The following is an 18608-nucleotide window of genomic DNA, read 5'->3' on the forward strand; positions in this document are numbered from 1 at the left end:
CCCCAGAACCGCCTGCGGTGTGTGTGTGTGTGTTCCGCTTCCCACGAAACATTCTTTCCAATCGGCCTCCGTGTTGTTTCCTTTCTCCCAGCTTGGAACTGAACCAGGTGGGTTTTACCTCCTGCACGCGGATGATGGGAGTTGGGATCTATCCCAGCTCGCAGAAGGGGTTCCCCCCCCCTCCTTCCCTCTCCAGGGGCAACCAAGCAGGGGTGGGATGCAAATATTTTGACTGATGGTTCTGTGAATCTGGCTAGGTGGGCGTGGCCACGTGACTGGGTGGGCGTGGCTTCTTCTTCTTCTTTTTTGCACAACCTCCACACCCCCATTTTTTTTTGAGCTTCCTTGGCCTCAGGGAGGCCTCCTGGGTGAAGCCGTAAGACAGCAAAGGGGATCCCGGAACAGCTGATCATTGGAACAGCTGATTGTTGGGAAACAAAAAAAAAACATACCAGTTTGGCCAAACCAGTAGCTGTTTTCCTTACTACCGGTTCAGTCGAATCGGGCCAAACCGGTAGAATCCCACCACGGCAGCCAAGGCCGGCCCTCCGCTCACCTGTCTCCGTGATGAAGGTGAGCTTGTCCACGCCTTCTTCGTACGCTCTGCCTGCGAAGTTCAGTGTGATCCGGAACGGCTGCCCTCGGCGGACGGTGAGCTGGCGGGAGCCCATTTCGGAGGTCTGGTGCTCCTGGCTGTTCTCCTCGCATTTTAGGTTCCAGCTCTCTAACTGAAGTTCTGCAGAAACCCAGAAGGAAAAAAACCAGGGACTAAAGATTGAACAGAACCCTTCACAGATTCAGAGGAGTTGGAAGGGGCCTTGGAGGTCATCAGTCCAATCCCCCTCTGCCCGCTCAAGCAGGAGACCCCCTATGCTAGGAGTGCCCGACCTTGGAATGTTAAGACTCGTGGACTTCAACTCCCAGAATTCCCCAGCCAGCCAAGGTCAGAGCAAGCGTTGGCATTTGTAGAATAACAGAGTTGGAAGGGTCCTTGGAGGTCTTCTAGTCCAACCCCCCCTGCTCAAAGCAGAAGACTCTACTACACCATTTCAGCCTTGTCCTTTCCCCAAAAGCATCTGCCGTGGTGCACAACTCCTGGTCTGTTGAACATGGAACATACGATCTCTTAGAATAGTATAGAGCTAGAAGGGTCCTTGGAGGTCTTCTAGTCCAACCCCCCCCCTGCTCAAGCAAGAGATCCTATACTATTCTGGACTAATGGCTGTCCACTAGTCTCTTTTTAAAAACCTTCAGCATTGCAGCATCCCCATAGCTTCTGAAGGCTGTTCCACTGATTAATTCATTCCTTTTAACCTGAATTAAAAACTAGAAAAGAACTTGGAAAGAGAAGGCCGGTTTCGGTCCATGCATTTGCCTTACGCAGGTTGAGCGCTTTCAATCGGACAAGAAGAATTGTGTTTATAAGAATGAAAAAAAGCGCCCTTTGAATCAAATTCTCATCTGATTGAAAGCTATCAATCTGCATAAGGCAAAGGCACGGACCGATACCGGCCTTCTCTTTCCAAGTTCTTTTCTCATCCTCCTGGTTGGTTCTTCTCTGCCCTATTTCCAGAGCCTCAACAACATCTTTTTTTATAGTGTGGTGACCAAAACTGGATGCAGGACTCTAGGCGTGGCCTTACTAAGGCTTTATAGAGTGGTATTAGTACCTCCCTTGATCTCGATTATATCCCTCTTTTAATGCAACTTAGGATTGCATTAGCTTTTTTGGCTGCTGCTGCACACGGCTGGCTCCTATTTAGCTGGTTCTCCACTCAGACTCCAAGATCCCTCTCCCAGTTCCTGCTATTGAGCCTGTTTTCACCCGGTCTGTATGTGTCCTTTGGGTTTTTCTTGCCTAAGTGTAGGACTTCAGTTTTCTCTTAACAACCATGTTGCTAGCTTAATTGCAGTGATTAATTTAACAACCGTGGTAAGGAAGGAAGTACAAGAGGGTTAAAACCTTGGTTGGTTGCAACATTAAAAGAAAACCACCATATAATAAAAAGCCCATTAAAAAAAGCATCCCTCATCGCCCCACTGACACAACAATGCAACGAAATCAGAATAACAGACTTGGAAGGGACCTCAGAGGCCTTCTAGTCTGACCCCCTGCTCAAGCAGGAAACCTACACTTAGGCAAGAAAAACCCAAAGGACACACATGGACTGGGTGAAACCAGGCTCAATAGCAGGAAATGTGAGAAGGATCTTGGAGTCTTAGTGGACAACCAGCTAAATATGAGCCAGCCGTGTGCAGCAGCAGCCAAAAAAGCTAATGCAATCCTAAGTTGTATTAACAGAGGGATACAATCAAGATCAAGGGAGGTTCTACTACCATTCTACAAAAGCCTTAGTTAAGGCCACACCTAGAGTACTGCATCCAGTTTTGGTCACTACACTATAAAAAAGAGGTTGAGACTCTACAAAAAGTGGAGAGAAGAGCAACCAGGATGATGAGGGGACTGGAGGCTAAAACATACGATGAACAGTTGCAGGAACTGGGCTTGGCTAGTCTGGAGAAGAGAAGGACCAGGGGAGACAGGAGAGCAGCCTTCCAATATTTGAGGGGCTGCCCCAGAGAGGAGGAAGGAGGTCAAGCTATTTTCTAAAGCACCTTTGAAGGCCAGACAAGGAATAATGGATGGAAACTGAACAAGGAGAGATTTAACCTGGAAACAAGGAGAAACTTTCTGACAGGGAGAACAATCAACCCATGGAACAGAAGTTGCCCTGGGAAGTTGTGGGAGCATCATCACTTGAGACCTTCACGAAGAGACTGGACTGCCATTTGTCAGAAATGGTGTAGGGTCTCCCGCTTGGGCGGGGGATTGGACTAGATGACCTACAAGGTCCCTTCCAACTCTGATTATCTGTATGCTGCACCTTAAATACCATTTCAGACAAATGACAAGCCTATGACAATCCGCCGCGGCCAACACGCCATGGGACCAAAGTTACAGTAATATATATATATTTTAAAAAATGGTGGAATAGAATCGTTAAAGGAAGGAGGCAAAAGGAGAGACAGAATGAAATGTGAATGGCAGAAATTAAAATAATTTGTTTATTTCAGTACAGTTAATCCTCAACTTAGGGCCACAACTGAGGCCAAAGTGTATCTTGTTAAGTGAGACATTGATTCAATCAGTTTTCTTGCCACATTTTGTTCTGACCCAAACCTGGCTCCAAGAGAGCAAACATGAGACAAAGGTAACAACAGAACCCTTTAATGATTCTTTACGAAGTCCGTTCCTCCACAGTTAAAAGGATGTTTCAAACTCATGGTCTCTGGCAAGAAGGAGCCTTGCCAAGATTGCACAAGGCTGCCAAGAACACGAGATAAAGTTGCCAAGAAATAGTTCAAACGCAAAGAGTCTCCAAACACCAACCAAGTTATTCCGAACGTTCACAAGGCTCGAGTGCAAAAACGTCGTTGCTTCCTGCAAAGAGCTCCGGTTTCTCAGCTGGCTTTTATCCCTTTAAGGGAGGGGCCATTACCTTGCAGCCTTACTCCCGAGTCGCCCGTGCTGCTGCAGCTGCTCTTTCCTTCGAGCAGCCCTGCGTGTATGTGCACTGGGCACAGGCTCCTCGGGGGCCTCTTCCTCACTGCTGCCAGCCTCCACCATCTCCAAAGGCCGCATTCCACTCCCTGACGGTCCTGGCCCCATCCCCCCTCACCTGAGTCCTCCCTCTCCGAGACCTCAGTCCTCCTCACCTGCTGCCAGCGAACCACAATTTGTTCAGCAAATCCCTGCAATTCTTAAATGAGTAAGACCATCATTGTTTTCCCCATTGATTATCAGAAGGTCACCAAAGGGGATGACACGACTCCGGGACTCTGCGACCGTCATAAATGGGAGTCAGTTGCCAAGCATCCGACTGTAAATCACGGGACCTTGGAGAGGCTGCCAACCATTCTACGTGTGCAAAAGGAGCCTTAAGTGACTTTTTCCAGTGCCGTCGTAACATTGAACGGCCCCTAAATGAATTGTCGTAAATCGAGGACTGCCTGTCATGAAATAGAACTGTCCTGCAGCGAGTCGTCTGTGGTGAGTTGTCCCATTCTGTGCAAGGGGCTGTCCAGCCTCCTCTCGAAAGCCTCCATTGATGGAGCTCCCACCACTCCTGGAGGCCGCAGGACAGATGCGCTTAATGACGGAGGTACTAACCGAACAACCGCAAGGATTCGCTCCAGCGGGAAAGGTCACAAAAGGAGGCAGAACTCACTTAACAACTGTGGCAAGGAACGTCATGAAATGGGGGCAAAACTCAGTGCACAGCTGTCTTACTTAAGGATGGGAACGAGTGGGATCCCCCCAGTGGTGGGATTCAGAGTTTTCTTACTACCAGTTCTGTGGGCGTGGCTTGGTGGGCGTGGCAGGGGAAGGATATACTGCAAAATCTCTATCCCCTCCCCACCCCACTGACCTGCTTTCCAGCTCCGTTCTTCTGTGCAGGGCAACCCAAGGAGACCCAGACCATCAGCTGGGACTCAATGGGAGGCAGAGAAGAGATTGGTGGGGCCAGTCAGGGGTGGGATTGCCCGGTTCTCCGAACTACCCCAAATTTCCGCTAAAGGTTCTCCAGAACTGGTCAGAGCCAGCTGAAGACCAGCTCTGATTCTACTGGTTTGGACTGGTTCAGGCAAACTGGTTGTTCTGGTGATCATTTGGGCCCCGTCCACTTTGCCCTAGTCTGTCGTATATTTCCATGTTTCCATGAATCAGCCGTTGTAAGAACAGTGAGAACAAGTGAGAACAGGGGGGTCTCCAACCTTGGCTGCTTTAAGAACTTGTGGACTTCAACTCCCAGAATCCCCCAGCCAGGCTTAAAGTGGTCTTAAAGCGGCCAAGGTTGGAGACCCCTGCAATAGAAGGTACCTTTTACAGTGGAAAGTGGGTGGTTTTCAAACTCGGTGCACGTACGCTCACTGAACCAGTGGTTACCCCGGTTGATTCCCACCCCTGGATGGATGTGTCGGGCTCAACGGTGGTCACAAGTCAAGGACCACCCGTCTAAAGCTGGCGTGGGGCAGCCCTCTTCTTTGGAGCTGTCCAATCCAGAGTGCCATGGCCGAGCTGCGTGTTACCCCCCCCCCCCCCCCCGTAGTCCCAAGGCCAATTTCTCTGGATAACCACGCAAGGCTTCCTCCGGCAGCACCTGGGCAGTTGCTGGGCTTGAACTGCCAGTCCTCGTCTTGTGACCACAACTGTTCCCGGGGGGGACGACGACAGGATGAGCCAGAGCAGACCGCGGTGGGGCAGGAGGGCTGGGGAGGACAAGTGTTTGGGTCCTGGCCAAGAATGTCCTTGTGTGGCCAAGGAACACAAACCCAGCGGTGCTTTGGCCGCAGCCTCTAAATCAGCCTCTAAATCGGTCGTGGGGCCTCTGGGAGCCCCTCCATCTCCTCCCTCCCTCCCCCTCTCCCCTCCCCTGGCCTCCTCAGGCCTCCCCTCCCCTCCCCCCTGGCCTCCTCCCCCCCCTGGCCTCCTCTGGAGTCACCTCCTCCCCTTCCTTGGCAACACAACTGAAGGGAAAGTTGTGCTGCCTGGTGGGATTTTGCCATTTTTAAACACACGCACACACACTTTCTCTCTCTCTCTCTCTCTCTGCTTCTCTCTCTTTTTCTTCCTCTCTTTCTCTTTTTCTCTTTCTGTTTCTCACATTCTCTCTCTCTTTTCTCTTTCTCTTTTTCTCTACTTCTCTCTGCTTCTCTCTCTTCTTCTCCCTCTCTCACTTTTTCTTTCTCCCTCTCTTCCTTTCTCTCTTTCTCTTTCTTTATTTCTTTTCTCTTTCTGTTTCTCACATTCTCTCTCTCTCTTTCTTTTCTCTCACTCTCTTCTCTCTCTCTTTCTATTTCTTTCTCTTTTCTCTACTTCTCTCTCTTCTTCTCCCTCTCTTTTGTGCTTTTTCTTTCTCCCTTTGTCTCTCTTTCTCTTCCTTTCTCTCTTTTCTACTTCTCTCTCATTCTCTTTCTCTCTCTCTCTTTCTCTCTCTCTCTCCTCTCTCTCTTTTCTCTCTCTACTTCTCTCTTTCTCTCTCTCTCTTCTTTCCTCTCTCTTCCTTTTCCTCTCTTAATTTCTTGCCTTCCCTCTCTGTCTTTCTTTTTCTATTTCTTTCTTAATTTCTCTCCCTCTCTCTTTTCTCTCTCTCTCCTTCCCCTGTGTTTTAAGACACAGGGTCGTGGATGAGTAAGAATCCTAACACTGCAAGGGACTTTGCAGTCATCTTGTCTAATCCCCCAAGCCAAAATGTCCCAGTCGAAGGGCTGCTCGGCCTCTCCTTGAACCCACCCATCCACCTGATTCATGGATTCTGCTCAAGTGAGTAAGAGTCCTAAAGGTCAGCTAGCCTAACCCCCTACTGAAGGCAGGAACCCAAACCAAAGCTTCCCAGATGAACAGCTGTTCAACTTCTCCTTGAACCTATTCCTCCATCTGAGTCATGGATTCTGCTCAGATGAGTCAGAATGTTAGAAGTGGAAGGGAACCTAAGAGGTCATCTGATCTAACTCCCCATTGAGGCTAGGAACCCAAGCCAAAACAGCCTCTCCTTGAACCCTCTCATTGGTCTGAGTGGTGGATTCTGCTCAGATAGGTAAGAATATTAGATGGAGGCAGTCCTCGGTTTACTTCATTTAGTGACCCTTCAAAGTTACCACAGCACTGGAAAGAAAAACAATTTATGGCCATTTTCACACTTATGACCGTTGCAGTGTCCCCACGTGGTCAAAATGCAGACACTTGGCAACTGATTCACACTTATGACGGTTGCAGGGTTCCAGGGTCAGGGGATCCCCTTTGGCCACCTTCTGACCAACAAAGTCCATGGAGGGGGGGGGAAGGCCGGATTCACTTAACAGCCATGTTCTCCACCATGATTCACTTAACAACGGTGACAAGAAAGGTTGTAAAATGGGGGCAAGACTCCCTTGTCTTGCTCAACAACAAAAATTCTGGGCTCAATTGTGGCCATAAATCAAGGGCGGCCAGTAGAAAAGACATGGTGGAGGTCATCTAGTCCAACCCCCTACTGAGGGTAAGCCAAAGCTTCCCAGGTGAATGGCTGGTCAACCTTGAACCCACCCCTTCCTCTGCTCAGATGAGCCAGAACCCTAGAAGCAGAAGGGAACCGGAAAGTCCCCTAATCCAGCAGTTGCCAACCGGTGGGCCTGGGGACCACTGGTGGTCCGTGAGAAAATTTTGGTGGTCCGCAGAGAAATGTCACTCTCAAAGCAATTAATCCAGGCTGCGCAGGAACACACAGCTGCGCTGCCCACATGGCCTGTCGCTTGCATTGTGTCACTTGCATTGTGCACAACACGAGGTAGTGAGGGGAAGGGGGAAAGGGCGGAGGGGTGGAACTTGCCCCACATGTCCTACATGCCTGGCCTGGCCACCGGGCTGCTTCTTTCCGCTTCTTTCTTCTTCTGCTTTTGGCTGCATGCAAAGAAAGCAGCCAAAGTCTTTCTTTCTCTCCTCCAAACTCCGCCAGAAATGAGCCTTTGGGACCCTGCAAGGTCTCCTGCTCCAAGAGGCTGCGCCGGCGCAACAAGCCTCACAAAGACTCATTTCTGGCGGAGTTTGGGGGAGAGAAAGAAAGACTTCTGTGGCTTCTGCTGCTTTCCTTGCATGAAGCCAAAAGTCTCTCCCTCCCTCTCTCTCCCTGAGAACGAAACTGGAAACGGTATCCTGAGATCCCAAATAAAGAACGATCGATCGGTAGGAAAACGGGGTGGGGGATTTTCCTGCAGACTTTTGGGGGGGATTTTCCCAGGGTCTCTGGTCCGCGGGATTTAAAATGATGAGTTTGGTGGTCCCTGAGGTCCAAAAGGTTGGCGAACCCTGGACTAATCCCTACCGAGACAGCCCTGGACCCTGCTAGATAAGACCAACCCAACCATCCAGCTGTTCAAACGTGGACTACACCATCAACAAACTGGGGATGATGGGGAATGAAGTCCAACCTCCTTGGACAGCGGATCCAGCTGAATGGCCAGCCGCATCTAGCCATTGGGTATGTCTAGTTTAATGAAAAGAAGGACGAGGGGGTGACACGGTAGCATCTTCCAATATCTGGGGGGAGGGGGAGCTTCCCCAAAGAAGAAGGGGTCCACCTGTTTTCCAAGGCACCAGAAGGCAATGGATGAAAACTCATCAAGGAGAGAAGCAACCTGGAATGACGGAGAATTTCCTGACAATTAGAACAATTAATCAGTGAAACAATTCTTGCTTCCAGAAGTTGTGAATACTCCAACACGGGAGAAGAGATTGGACAGCCATTGGCCTGAAATGGTAGAGGGTTTCCTGAGCAGGAGGCTGGACTAGAAGACCTTGAAGGTCCCTTCCAACTCTTCTGTTTATTCTGTTATTCAGACTTTTGGGATATATGTTTTTGTCTGGTTCAGGAATGATGGGTGGCAGCCCAGACAGCTTTCTGACCTGTACAAATTCCAATCCGTGTGCGTGTTTAGTTATTCTTTTTAAACTGTTTATTTTGGAAAAGCCGTAAGACACAGCAGAATGAAAAAGGGATCAAAATCTTAGAGGCACGCAGCTGAGTAAATGGAGTTTGGATGAATCCTCTGATTTGATTTGTGTCTTATGTTTAAATCTGTTTTTCTCCGTCTGCACAACTTTAAGATGGGTGGACTTCAACTCCCAGAATTCCCCAGCCAGCAAGTCTGGCTGGGGAATTCTGGGAGTTGAAGTCCACCCGTCTTAAAGTGGCCTGCTTTGAAGAAAACAGTTTTAGATTGTCCAAAATGGGAAATTTCTACCCAAGTAGCAGAAAAATAATAGAGACAATCATCTGTGGATCTCCCAGGGGTGCTTTCTCCTCCAAGAAGTACTTATAGGAGCCCCTTGGACAATGTTCACAAAGACCCTACGCCTCTCTCCTTTTTCCTGCATTTTGCTCAAGTGCCCCAGAAGAATGAAATAATTTGCGAAATATTTTTTTTTTAAAGGCAGAATATTTTATTTCCCTAAAGAAGAATCGGATAAACATGTTTTTTTAGAGGCAGGAAGCAGCCCCCAAGTCTTTCTTAATAGCCCACAACAGATGCCAGCACTTAAAATGGAGATCGTGAGCTTATGGAAAGATGAAACCAACTATCTAGATGGCTCTATTCATAAAGCAAAGCAAATACTGCTGGCAGAAGTCCATTCGAGACAGGATATTTCGAAACTCCCGTGCATCAAAGTTTGACAGCTGACAAAACTGGTGACCTTCTACCGCTGCACCCTAGAGAGCATCTTAACTTACTGCACCTCTGTCTGGTTTGCCAATTGCACAGGGGCCGATAGGACAGCACTCCAGAGGGTCAACGTCATTGCCCAGAGGATCAATTGGTTGCCTTCTCCCCTCTTTGGAAGAGCTTGATAGCCTGAAGAAAGTTCAAAACATTCTCAAAGATCCATCTCATCCTGGGCACCCTTTTTTGGGGGGAACTATTACCACCTGGTACAGGACAATAAAAACAAGGACAAATAGCTGAAAAACAGCTTCTATCCCAGGGCAGTAGCTCTGTTGAATAGAATAGAATAGAATAGAATAGAATAGAATAGAATAGAATAGAATAGAATGGAATGGAATGGAATGGAGTGGAGTGGAGTGGAGTGGAGTGGAGTGGAGTGGAGTGGAGTGGAATAGGAATGGAACGGAATAGGAATAGGAATAGAATAGAATAGAATAGAATAGAATAGAATAGAATATAGAATAGAATAGAGTAGAATGGAATGGAATGGAATGGAATGAAATGGAATAGGAATGGAATAGGAATAGGAATAGGAGTAGGAATAGAATAGAATAGAATAGAATAGAATAGAATAGAATAGAATAGAATAGAATAGAATAGAATAGAATAAAATTCTTTATTGGCCAAGTGTGATTGGACACACAAGGAATTTGTCTTGGTGTAAATACTCACATGCAGAATTCTACTGCATAGTGCAATATGAATGCAATATCAGGGGCTTTTCCATTGAACGTAGAGAATGTGAAGGATGTGTGTTTGTGTTTATTTTCATAGTCATACCGTACACTGAAGATGGTATCTAATTTCGTTGTAGGAGGTGCAAGGACACTAAACTAAACTAAAAGCAGAGCGGTGGGGTTAAAACAAGCAGCCCATCACCCCAAGACTCAACACAGGATGAGAGCCATTAGCCACAACAGGACTTGCCCAACGCCCTTTCAGAAACACAAAGCCCATATTGCACAAATCCCAAACTTCAAAGTTACAGAAAGTGTAAAGATCCATCCGGTGGTGGGATTCAAATCATGGAACAGCCGGTCCTCTGCCCCTAATGATTTCTTCCAACAACAATTTAGTTCATCAAACTGCTCAGAAAGTTAACAACCCGTTCTTGTGAAGCGGTGCAAACCGGCTGAATCCCACCACTGGGTCCATCCATTTATTCAGCCATTTGTTCATCTGTTGGTTCCGTTTCATCAATTCAAATTTCTTTCCAATCAGGCTCCGTGTTGTTTATAGCACCTTCCTCCCAGCTTGGAACTGAACCAGATGGATGTTCTCCTTCCAGCCTCCCCCCAAACCATCAGCCACACCCCGCTGGCCTGGGCCTCATTACCCCTGACCACCACCACCCCCGCAAGATTTTTTTCAGCAACAGGGTGGTCAATGCCTGGAATGCACTACCTGACTCTGTTGTTCCATCCTCTAACACCCCCACTCCCTCCACCTCAAACTATCCCCTATTGACCTCATGTAAGCACCGGACTTTTCCCCTTCAACCGAAAAAGAATGAACTTCTGAAAGCTACGCGCTTCAAAAGGAATTCTTTATTGAAAGGAAGCGATCCCGGTACTAGTCAAAGCAGAATCTAAGATGCTTCCAGGCATACAGGAATAGATAAAGGGAGTTAGAATCCCTCCCCTTATTCTGATGTGGATTTAGTCAAACAAAGAACCAACATGTTAATTCCCCCTCCCCTTTTCTGGGAATGTATCTTGGAACAGTTTCCCAGGGAGTATCTTCCAGAGCTGGAATTTTTATGGTTCCTTCTCCTCTTGCTATCTCTCCAAGAGGTGACAAGTTTCTAGTACATCTGGCTCCAGTCCTCTAGTTGTATATCATGTGCAAGTTATACAGATTCATTATAAGATTTAATATATTCAGGTTACATCAAAAAGGATTACTTGTACCAACTCCCCCCCACCCTTTCTTCTTCCATTGAAGAATGGCAGATACACGGATCTGACACCTCACCCCATTCCTAAGAGGTCTGTAAGGGGCGTGCATAAGTGCACCATCGTGCCTCCCGTCCCTGTCAGGGGTGGAATTCAAATTTTTTAAACAACCGGTTCTGTGGGCGTGGCTTAGTTGGTAGGCGTGGCTTGGTGGTCCTGTGACTGGCTGGGCGTGGCCAACTCAACATCACTCACATCGAGGCACGCATCTCCTCACCTGGCCTCTCATGACTGTGGAGATGCTGCAAATTGTAAGTGTGAAAAATGGTCCTAAGTCACTTTTTTCAGTGCCATTGTAACTTTGAATGGTCCCTCCACACAAGCCAAGTACCAGCAAAGGAGGGGGAAAAAACTCCAGAGAGGTTCCAGAGACAGGAAGTCTAGTCCTGCCAAGAATGTAATAAGGGTTAACGGAGAGGCAGTTTCTGTAAGCAACACCAGAATGTTTCCTTCCTGCCTTCTTTACAGGATTAGCCCTATAATTTCTTCTAACAACCGGTTCTCTGAATTGCTCAGAATGATAACAACCGGTTCTAGCGAATAGGTGCAAATCGGTAGAATCCCACCCCTGGTCCCTGTCCTATTGTCCCCATTTAATCGTACCCATTTTCTGTATTTTTACTCATGTTTATACTCATAACTATGATCTTGTAAGCAATTGACAAATCAAATCAAATCAATAAATAAAAAATAAACTTTCATCCAAATGGATCCTTGGTGGTTTCCAAGGTTCTGATAAGTCGAATCGGCAAGAGGATCTGGTCAAAACGGAGCTATCACCAAGCATTCTTAAAGGACAAGCCTGGAAATGACCTTGCCAGGTAGAACAGGTGGATTTCGGTCACCTGGCGCCAGGAAAGCAGCCGCCCCCTTTCTTTTGGCACAGTCACCTGAGAGGAGGGGGGAGGTTGGGTTTTTCAAGGGAGGGGCTGCCCAGATCTTGCAGCTGGTCTGCAGAAAGACCTTCTCAGTCCCACCCACCCCCTCCCCTCCCCTGCTCACCCACCTGGTTTCCAATCCCACACCTTTTCCAGTTTGTTAATGATTCTCTTGTTTATTTTAGAAACTTTGTCAGAGTCTATTCATGACCTGGAATAGAGCTTGGTAACAAGGCCAGCCAATGAATAGGCAACTCAGTCAGACAATGAGGACTGTTTGGAAACTGAAACTAGACGTAGCCTAGGCTGGAAACTGAAACTAGAAGTAGCCTAGGCGTGGCTCTATATATTAAGCTCTGCAGCTATGCAGAGCTCTGAGTCTGTCTACTGAAGATGAAACTGCATCTCTTCTCTTCTCTTGCTTGCTGAACTAAAGTAAAAGAGAAAACTAACCTGCTTGCTGAAGACTGGAGCTCTGCTCTGAACTTGCAACATGTTTCTGTCTGAGTTTGCTCCATGTTGGAGAAATCTACCACTGGTTTGTAAAAATCTACTTATTATGTTTATAAAGACATTAAATGAAGCATCACCATCTGTTGTTGTTTTTTCCTGCTGCTAAATTAATGCTGTAAAACTCTAAACAAAACTTGATTCGCCAGGAAGGAAGGCTGGCAGTCCTGAGCTTGTCCTGGGCACAGTGGCACATTGGGGGTGGGGGGTGGGGGGTTGGCACGAGGGGACTGACCCCCTCCTCCCAGGGGTGGGATTCAATTTTTTTTAACAACCGGTTCTGTGGGCGTCACTTAGTTGGTGGACGTAGCTTGGTGGTCATGTGTCTGGGTGGTCATGGCCAACTCGACATCACTCATGTCGAGGAGCGCTTCTCCTCGCCTGGCGTCTCATGACAGTGGGGATGCTGCAATGGTCATAAGTGTGAAAAAATGGTCATAAGTCAGTTTTTTTCAGTGCCGTTGTAATTTTGAATGGCCACTAAATGAACTGTTGTAAGTCAAAGACTACCTGTACCAAAGTCCAAAAAGCTTCTTGGCTTGCAAAAAAGCTGCCCTAAATACCAATCGTTAGAATAAAAATACCCGCAAGCCAGAGTTACAAATCAGGCAGGGTGCCAGAGCACCTTGAGGAATGAAACTATTCAAAACGCAGGGATAACTATCAAGCAGCCAACTCTTGCTCCTAAAGTGAAACCCTTTAGCAAAGAGGTCACTTGAGCTCTCCAGAAAAAGCAGACCCAGGAAAAGCAATCCTTAGATCCATTTGCACCACTTAAAAATGCCAGCTGGTCTCATCCATCTCACAAGATATCCTAAGGAAATCGCCCAGATTTAAGGAAAGGTCACATGCCCACCAGAAAGGCAGTAAAAAAAAAAAAATCAGTGCCAAGCTTGCATCCTGCCTCTTGGAAGTACACCCCAAAAGGACAGTGCCAGATACCACTAAAGCAGTGAAGGAAGACCCCCCTTCCCAGATAGAAAAAGAAACCATGAGCCAGGAAAAAAATCCCTTTCTTTTTCTCTCCCTCCCTTCCTTCCTTCCTTCCTTCCTTCCTTCCTTCCTTCCTTCCTTCCTTCCTTCCTTCCTTCCTTCCTTCCTTCCTTCCTTCTCCCCTCCATCCCTCCCTTTCTCCCTTTCTCCCTGTCTCCCTGCCTTCCTTCCTTTCTCTCTTTCTTTCTTCTCCCTCCCTCCCTCCCTGCCTTCCTTCCTTTCTCTCTTTCTTTCTTCTCCCCCCCTTCTTGCCTGCCTCCCTCCCTCCCTCCCTTCCTTCTCTATGTTTTCACCCTTTTCTAAGAGAGTAAGAGAGTGGGGCATTCCTTCCTTCCTTCCTGCCTTCCATTTCCTTTCCTCCCTCTTTTCCTTTCTGTTCCATCCTCCCCTCCCTCCCTCCCTCCCTCCCTCCCTCCCTCCCTTCCTTCCTTCTCCCCTCTGGGTCAGTAGACAGACGGACACCATATGGCCTTTGATTTGGACCTGCCCAGTTACGGATTTGATGCTCTAATCCTCTTTTTAGGGTTGCCATTTTTAAAAATAAATAATTTTTTTTTTAATCTGTAGCACGCAGAGTCTTTCTCTTTTCCCTCCTTCCTAAGGAGCAATTTATAAAGATTACTAAAAGAGTAAATTTGGGCTGGCTGCATCTTAACGGATGGCTGGCTGCTAACTCTCATGATTTCAGGCAGGAAAAGAGCTGGATTGATGGCACCAACAGATTGCAGAGGAGGGACCCTCTGCGAGTGATCATTCCCTGCCCAGATTTCCAAGTTCCACATCACTAGATCTGGGTACGTAAAATAGAACAGGTGCAACCCAGACTGTTCCCACACTTCCGTTGTCATTTTTATTTTTAAACACCTGAATCTACGCCAAGGAAGCACATTTGGAAGGATCGAGCAGGCAAGAGTTGCAAACGGTCTTTGACCACTTTATAAATTGTAATGTGCTTCGGTGGGTCATCAAATGAGCAGCGGGTTGGGCTAGATGACCTCTGAGGTCCCTTCCCACTCTGCCATTCTATAATTCTAAGGTGGGTTTTTTTTTTTGTTTTTGCAAATAGAGGGAGCAGAGTGCACAAATTTTTGGAGGCTGGGGAGCCTGCCAAGGTCTGGGCTTTTGAAAGGTGTCATGGCTGCAAAAAAAAAGGTGAAGATTTATGGAAGGGAAGAAGAACATTTATCCTAGCCAGCTGCTCCTCCCATTGGCAGCCGGATTTGCAAACCAACAGCCAGGTTAGTAAGTTGCAAGCAAAGCAGCTGAGAATCACAAGGAATCTGTCTATTCGGTATTTATTTGGGGGTTGTTGTGTTTTTTTGTGAAGTTTTTATCCCTTTAAGCTGCCCAGAATCACCGCAAGTGAATGATTCTGGACAGCTTAAAGGGATAAAAACTTCACAAAAAAAACCACAACAACCCCCAAATAAATACCGAGGGGCTCCATATATATACCAGTATTCTCAACTTACAACCAAAATGGAGCCCCGCATTTCCATCGCTAAGCAAGACAGTTAAGTGAATTTTAACCCTCTTGTACTTCCTTCCTTACCATGGTTGTTAAATTAATCACTGCAATTAAGCTAGCAACATGGTTGTTAAAGAGAAAAGTGGAGTCCTACACTTAGGCAAGAAAAACCCAAAGGACACATATAGACTGAGTGAAACCAGGCTCAATAGCAGGAACTGTGAAAGGGATGTTGGAGTCTGAGTGGACAACCAGCTAAATAGGAGCCAGCCGTGTGCAGCGGCAGCCAAAAAAGCCAATGCAATCCCCATTAACAGAGGGATACAATTGAGATCAAGGGAGGTACTAAGACCACTCTGAAAAGCCTTAGTAAGGCTACACCTAGAGCCCTGCATCCAGTTCTGTTTACCATTTTACAAAAAAGAGGTTGAGACTCTAGAAAAAGTGCAGAGAAGAGCAACCAGGATGATTAGGGGACTGGAGGCTAAAACATATGAAGAACGGTTGCAGGAACTGGGCATGGCTAGTCTAAGGAAGAGAAGGACCAGGGGAGACAGGATAGCATCTTCCAATATTTGAGGGGCTGCCCCAGAGAGGAGGAAGGGGGTCAAGCTATTTTCCAAGGCACCCAAAGTCCAGACGAGGAACAATGGATGGAAACGGAACAAGGAGAGATTCAACCTGGAAATAAGGAGAAACTTTCCGACAGGGAGAACAATCAACCAATGGAATAAAAGTTGCCCACGGAAGTTGAGGGAGATTCATCCCTGGAGGCTTTCAAGAAGAGACTGGACTGCCATCTCTGTCAGAAATGGTGTAGGGTCTCCCGCTTGGGCGGGGGGTTGGACTAGATAACCTACAAGCTCCCTTCCAACTCTGATTATGTGTATCTAAGTGAATCTGGCTTCCCCATGGACCTTGTTTTGGTTGCAAAAGAGGATCATTTGACCTCCAGGACACGGCAACCCGTCATAAGTCCATGCCAGTTGCTGAGCCTCTAAATTTTGAACAAGTGACCAAGGGGGAGGCTGCAAGTGTGTGAAGTGTGTGAAAAAACATAAATAAATCCCTTTTTTTTCCAGCCCCGGGGTAACTTTGAATGGCCACTAAACGGAAGGTTGGAAGTCAAGGACTAACTTAAAACGTCCCTAAATCAATAAGTAAATTCCACCCACCCACCCCACTTCACGATTTATGTCTCAAAACCCTGCAAGTTCGTGCTTGTTTGGGCCGTTTTGAAATTAAACCAGGCAAATGCATTTTTGTACCCGCAAAATGTCTAAAAGCGAATGGGCTTATCGTTTGGCTAGGCACCGTGATTGCCAGGGTGCCCAGAAATAGCGAAATTAAAAAAACAAACACTTTATTTTAATGATGTACGTCTCTCGAAGCCTAAGGGAATAGGTGAGGGAGGCGGGCAGCTTCGAAATAGTAGGATAAACAAAATAAAAACATTCCAACCTCTGTCCATAGAGTCATTTTGCCAAGGTGGCTATAAAAATCAAATAAATCAAATATAAATAAATAAAATGAAAGGATTCCTCCCAAATACTCCTCTTCCAGGGTTACATGGTTTTTTTTCCTTATAAGCACAAATGACCCAGACTTGTAACATGCCATCAAATCTCCAATCCCGTCCATCCTTGGCCAGACAAGGTTATTCTTCCCAAAACTGACTTGGTTTTTGCAGTTCATTTCCCACCATTTTCTAAATTGAGGCTGCGTTCATCGTCTCCAGTTATCCCATGTGGGTTTGAAAACTTTTAAGATACCCGGAGATCTTTTAAGGGGCAGTTTTGCCCAACAGGCAGGAGGAAAAAAAAAAAAGTTAACAAAACTTCTCTTTCGGACTCAGGAGAAGTTAGTTTTAAAGGAACATGCATGCTCAAGTTTCAATCAGAATAGAACTGGAAGGGTCCTTGGAGGTCTTCTAGTCTAACACCCCCACCCCCGCTCAAGCAGGAGCCCCTATTCTATTTCAGAGAGGTGGTTGTCAGTCTTTTTTAAAAAACCTCCAGTGTTGGAGCACCCACAACTTCTGGTGGCAAGCAGTTCCACTGGTTAATTGTCCTCTCTTGTCATGAAATTTCTCCTTAATTCCAGGTTGCTTCTCTCCTTGATGGGTTTCCATCCCTTGCTTCTTGTCCTGCCTTCAAGTGCTTTGGAGAATAGCTTGACCCCCTCTTCTTTTGGGGCAGCCCCTCAAATATTGGAAGACTTCTACTATATCCCCCCACCCCAGTCCTTCTTTTCTCTAGACTGGCCAAACCCAAATCCTGCAACTTTTTCTTCATATATATGTTCGTGTCCAGGTCAGTTTTGGTTGGCTTTTTTTTTTTTTTTTGCAAAACTTTTTCAAAAAAAGTCGTTGCAGAAGTTTTTGAAGAGGGTTTTTTTTTTTTTGCAAAACTTTTTCAAAAAAAGTTGTTGCAAAAGTTTTTGAAGAGGTTTTTGTTTTGTTTTTTTTTGAAAAAAATTGAAAACAGTTTTGTGAAAAACTTTCAGAAAAAGTTTCAAATAAAGTTTTGGAAGCTTTTTCAAAGTTTTGCCAAGTTTTTCTGGAGGGTGGAAAAATCAAGGGGAACCCCAGACCCCTCCCCAACATTCCTGGGCAGGGGACTTTATTATTATAATAATAATAATTATGATGATGGTTTTTTTTTTACCTTCTGCCATGGTGCCTGCAGAGAAGCTCCCTTCTGTTCTGCCTTGCCGCTGCCTGCCTTGCCAATTCACCAGCCGCCAGCCGCCGCGAGGTTACCTCCAACCCAAGGATCACCCTTTATAGCCATCCCCTTCCCCTCCCCTTGGCTGGGTCACACAGTCATTACGAAAAGGAAAGTGGAAGGCGGAGGGGGGGGAGGGGGAAATGGCAGAGGAGGGAGGTTTCCAGGAAAAATTAAATGCACACTTTAAAAAAAAATAATGCATTAAGTTAGACTGGGCTGGTGTTGAAGGGGAAACTTGAGCCACGGGCTGGGGGTGGATTCTGCCTGGGGAAACAGCCCCCCCAGCTGGCTTTCCCTGGTCAGGTCCTGGGTGCAGCGAAGGCTGAGAATTGGAGCTGCCGGTCCCCCTCCGTGCCCTCTGCCTTGGCTGGCACAAAGTCCATGCACGCCTCCCTGGGAACATGACATGTTTTCAGCACTTTGGGAGTGTCCTGGTGTCCTTTGGGGTGCCCCCTGCTTTGTGCACAAGGGCTGGAAAAAAAGGGGGGAGGGCTCAGCTTCCCCTTTTGAGACAGGAAACCCAGGGCTAAGCCCCACAAGAGGCTTATCGGGGAGACACAGCTAAGTCAGACCCACACAGGAAAAGCACGGCCACCGACCAGATATGCCAGCCTGCTGGGTCTCTTCTTCTTCTCAATCAGAATAGAGCTGGAAGGGACCTTGGAGGTCTTCTAGTCCAGCCCCCTGCTCCAGCAGGAGATCTTACACCATTTCAGACAATTGGCTGTCCAATCTCTTCTTAAAAGCCTCCAGTGGTGAAGCCCCCACAACTTCTGGTGGCAAGCTGTTCCCCTGGTTAATTGTCCTCCCTGTT

At 47.1% G+C, this 18608-nt stretch overlaps 1 protein-coding gene across 2 annotated transcripts in view; it reads right to left on the bottom strand.

Annotated features, from left to right (window-relative positions):
• The window catches only part of TGM2 (transglutaminase 2), an 88243-nt gene extending 70353 nt beyond the window's left edge, over positions 1-17890 (bottom strand). For both annotated transcript variants that reach the window (XM_087959093.1, XM_087959092.1), the window contains exons 1-2: positions 17732-17890; positions 557-736 (exon numbers count right to left, since the gene is read on the bottom strand). In XM_087959093.1, the coding sequence (XP_087815219.1) occupies positions 557-708 (152 nt within the window). In that variant the 5' untranslated portion in view covers positions 709-736; positions 17732-17890. The remainder of the gene's footprint in view (positions 1-556; positions 737-17731) is intronic.
• Positions 17891-18608: the final 718 nt, after the last annotated feature.

This window comes from Notechis scutatus, chromosome 3, assembly GCF_049901735.1.
Source record: "Notechis scutatus isolate UNSWTSFEM ecotype Mainland chromosome 3, rNotScu1.2, whole genome shotgun sequence".
Lineage (NCBI taxonomy): Eukaryota > Metazoa > Chordata > Lepidosauria > Squamata > Elapidae > Notechis > Notechis scutatus.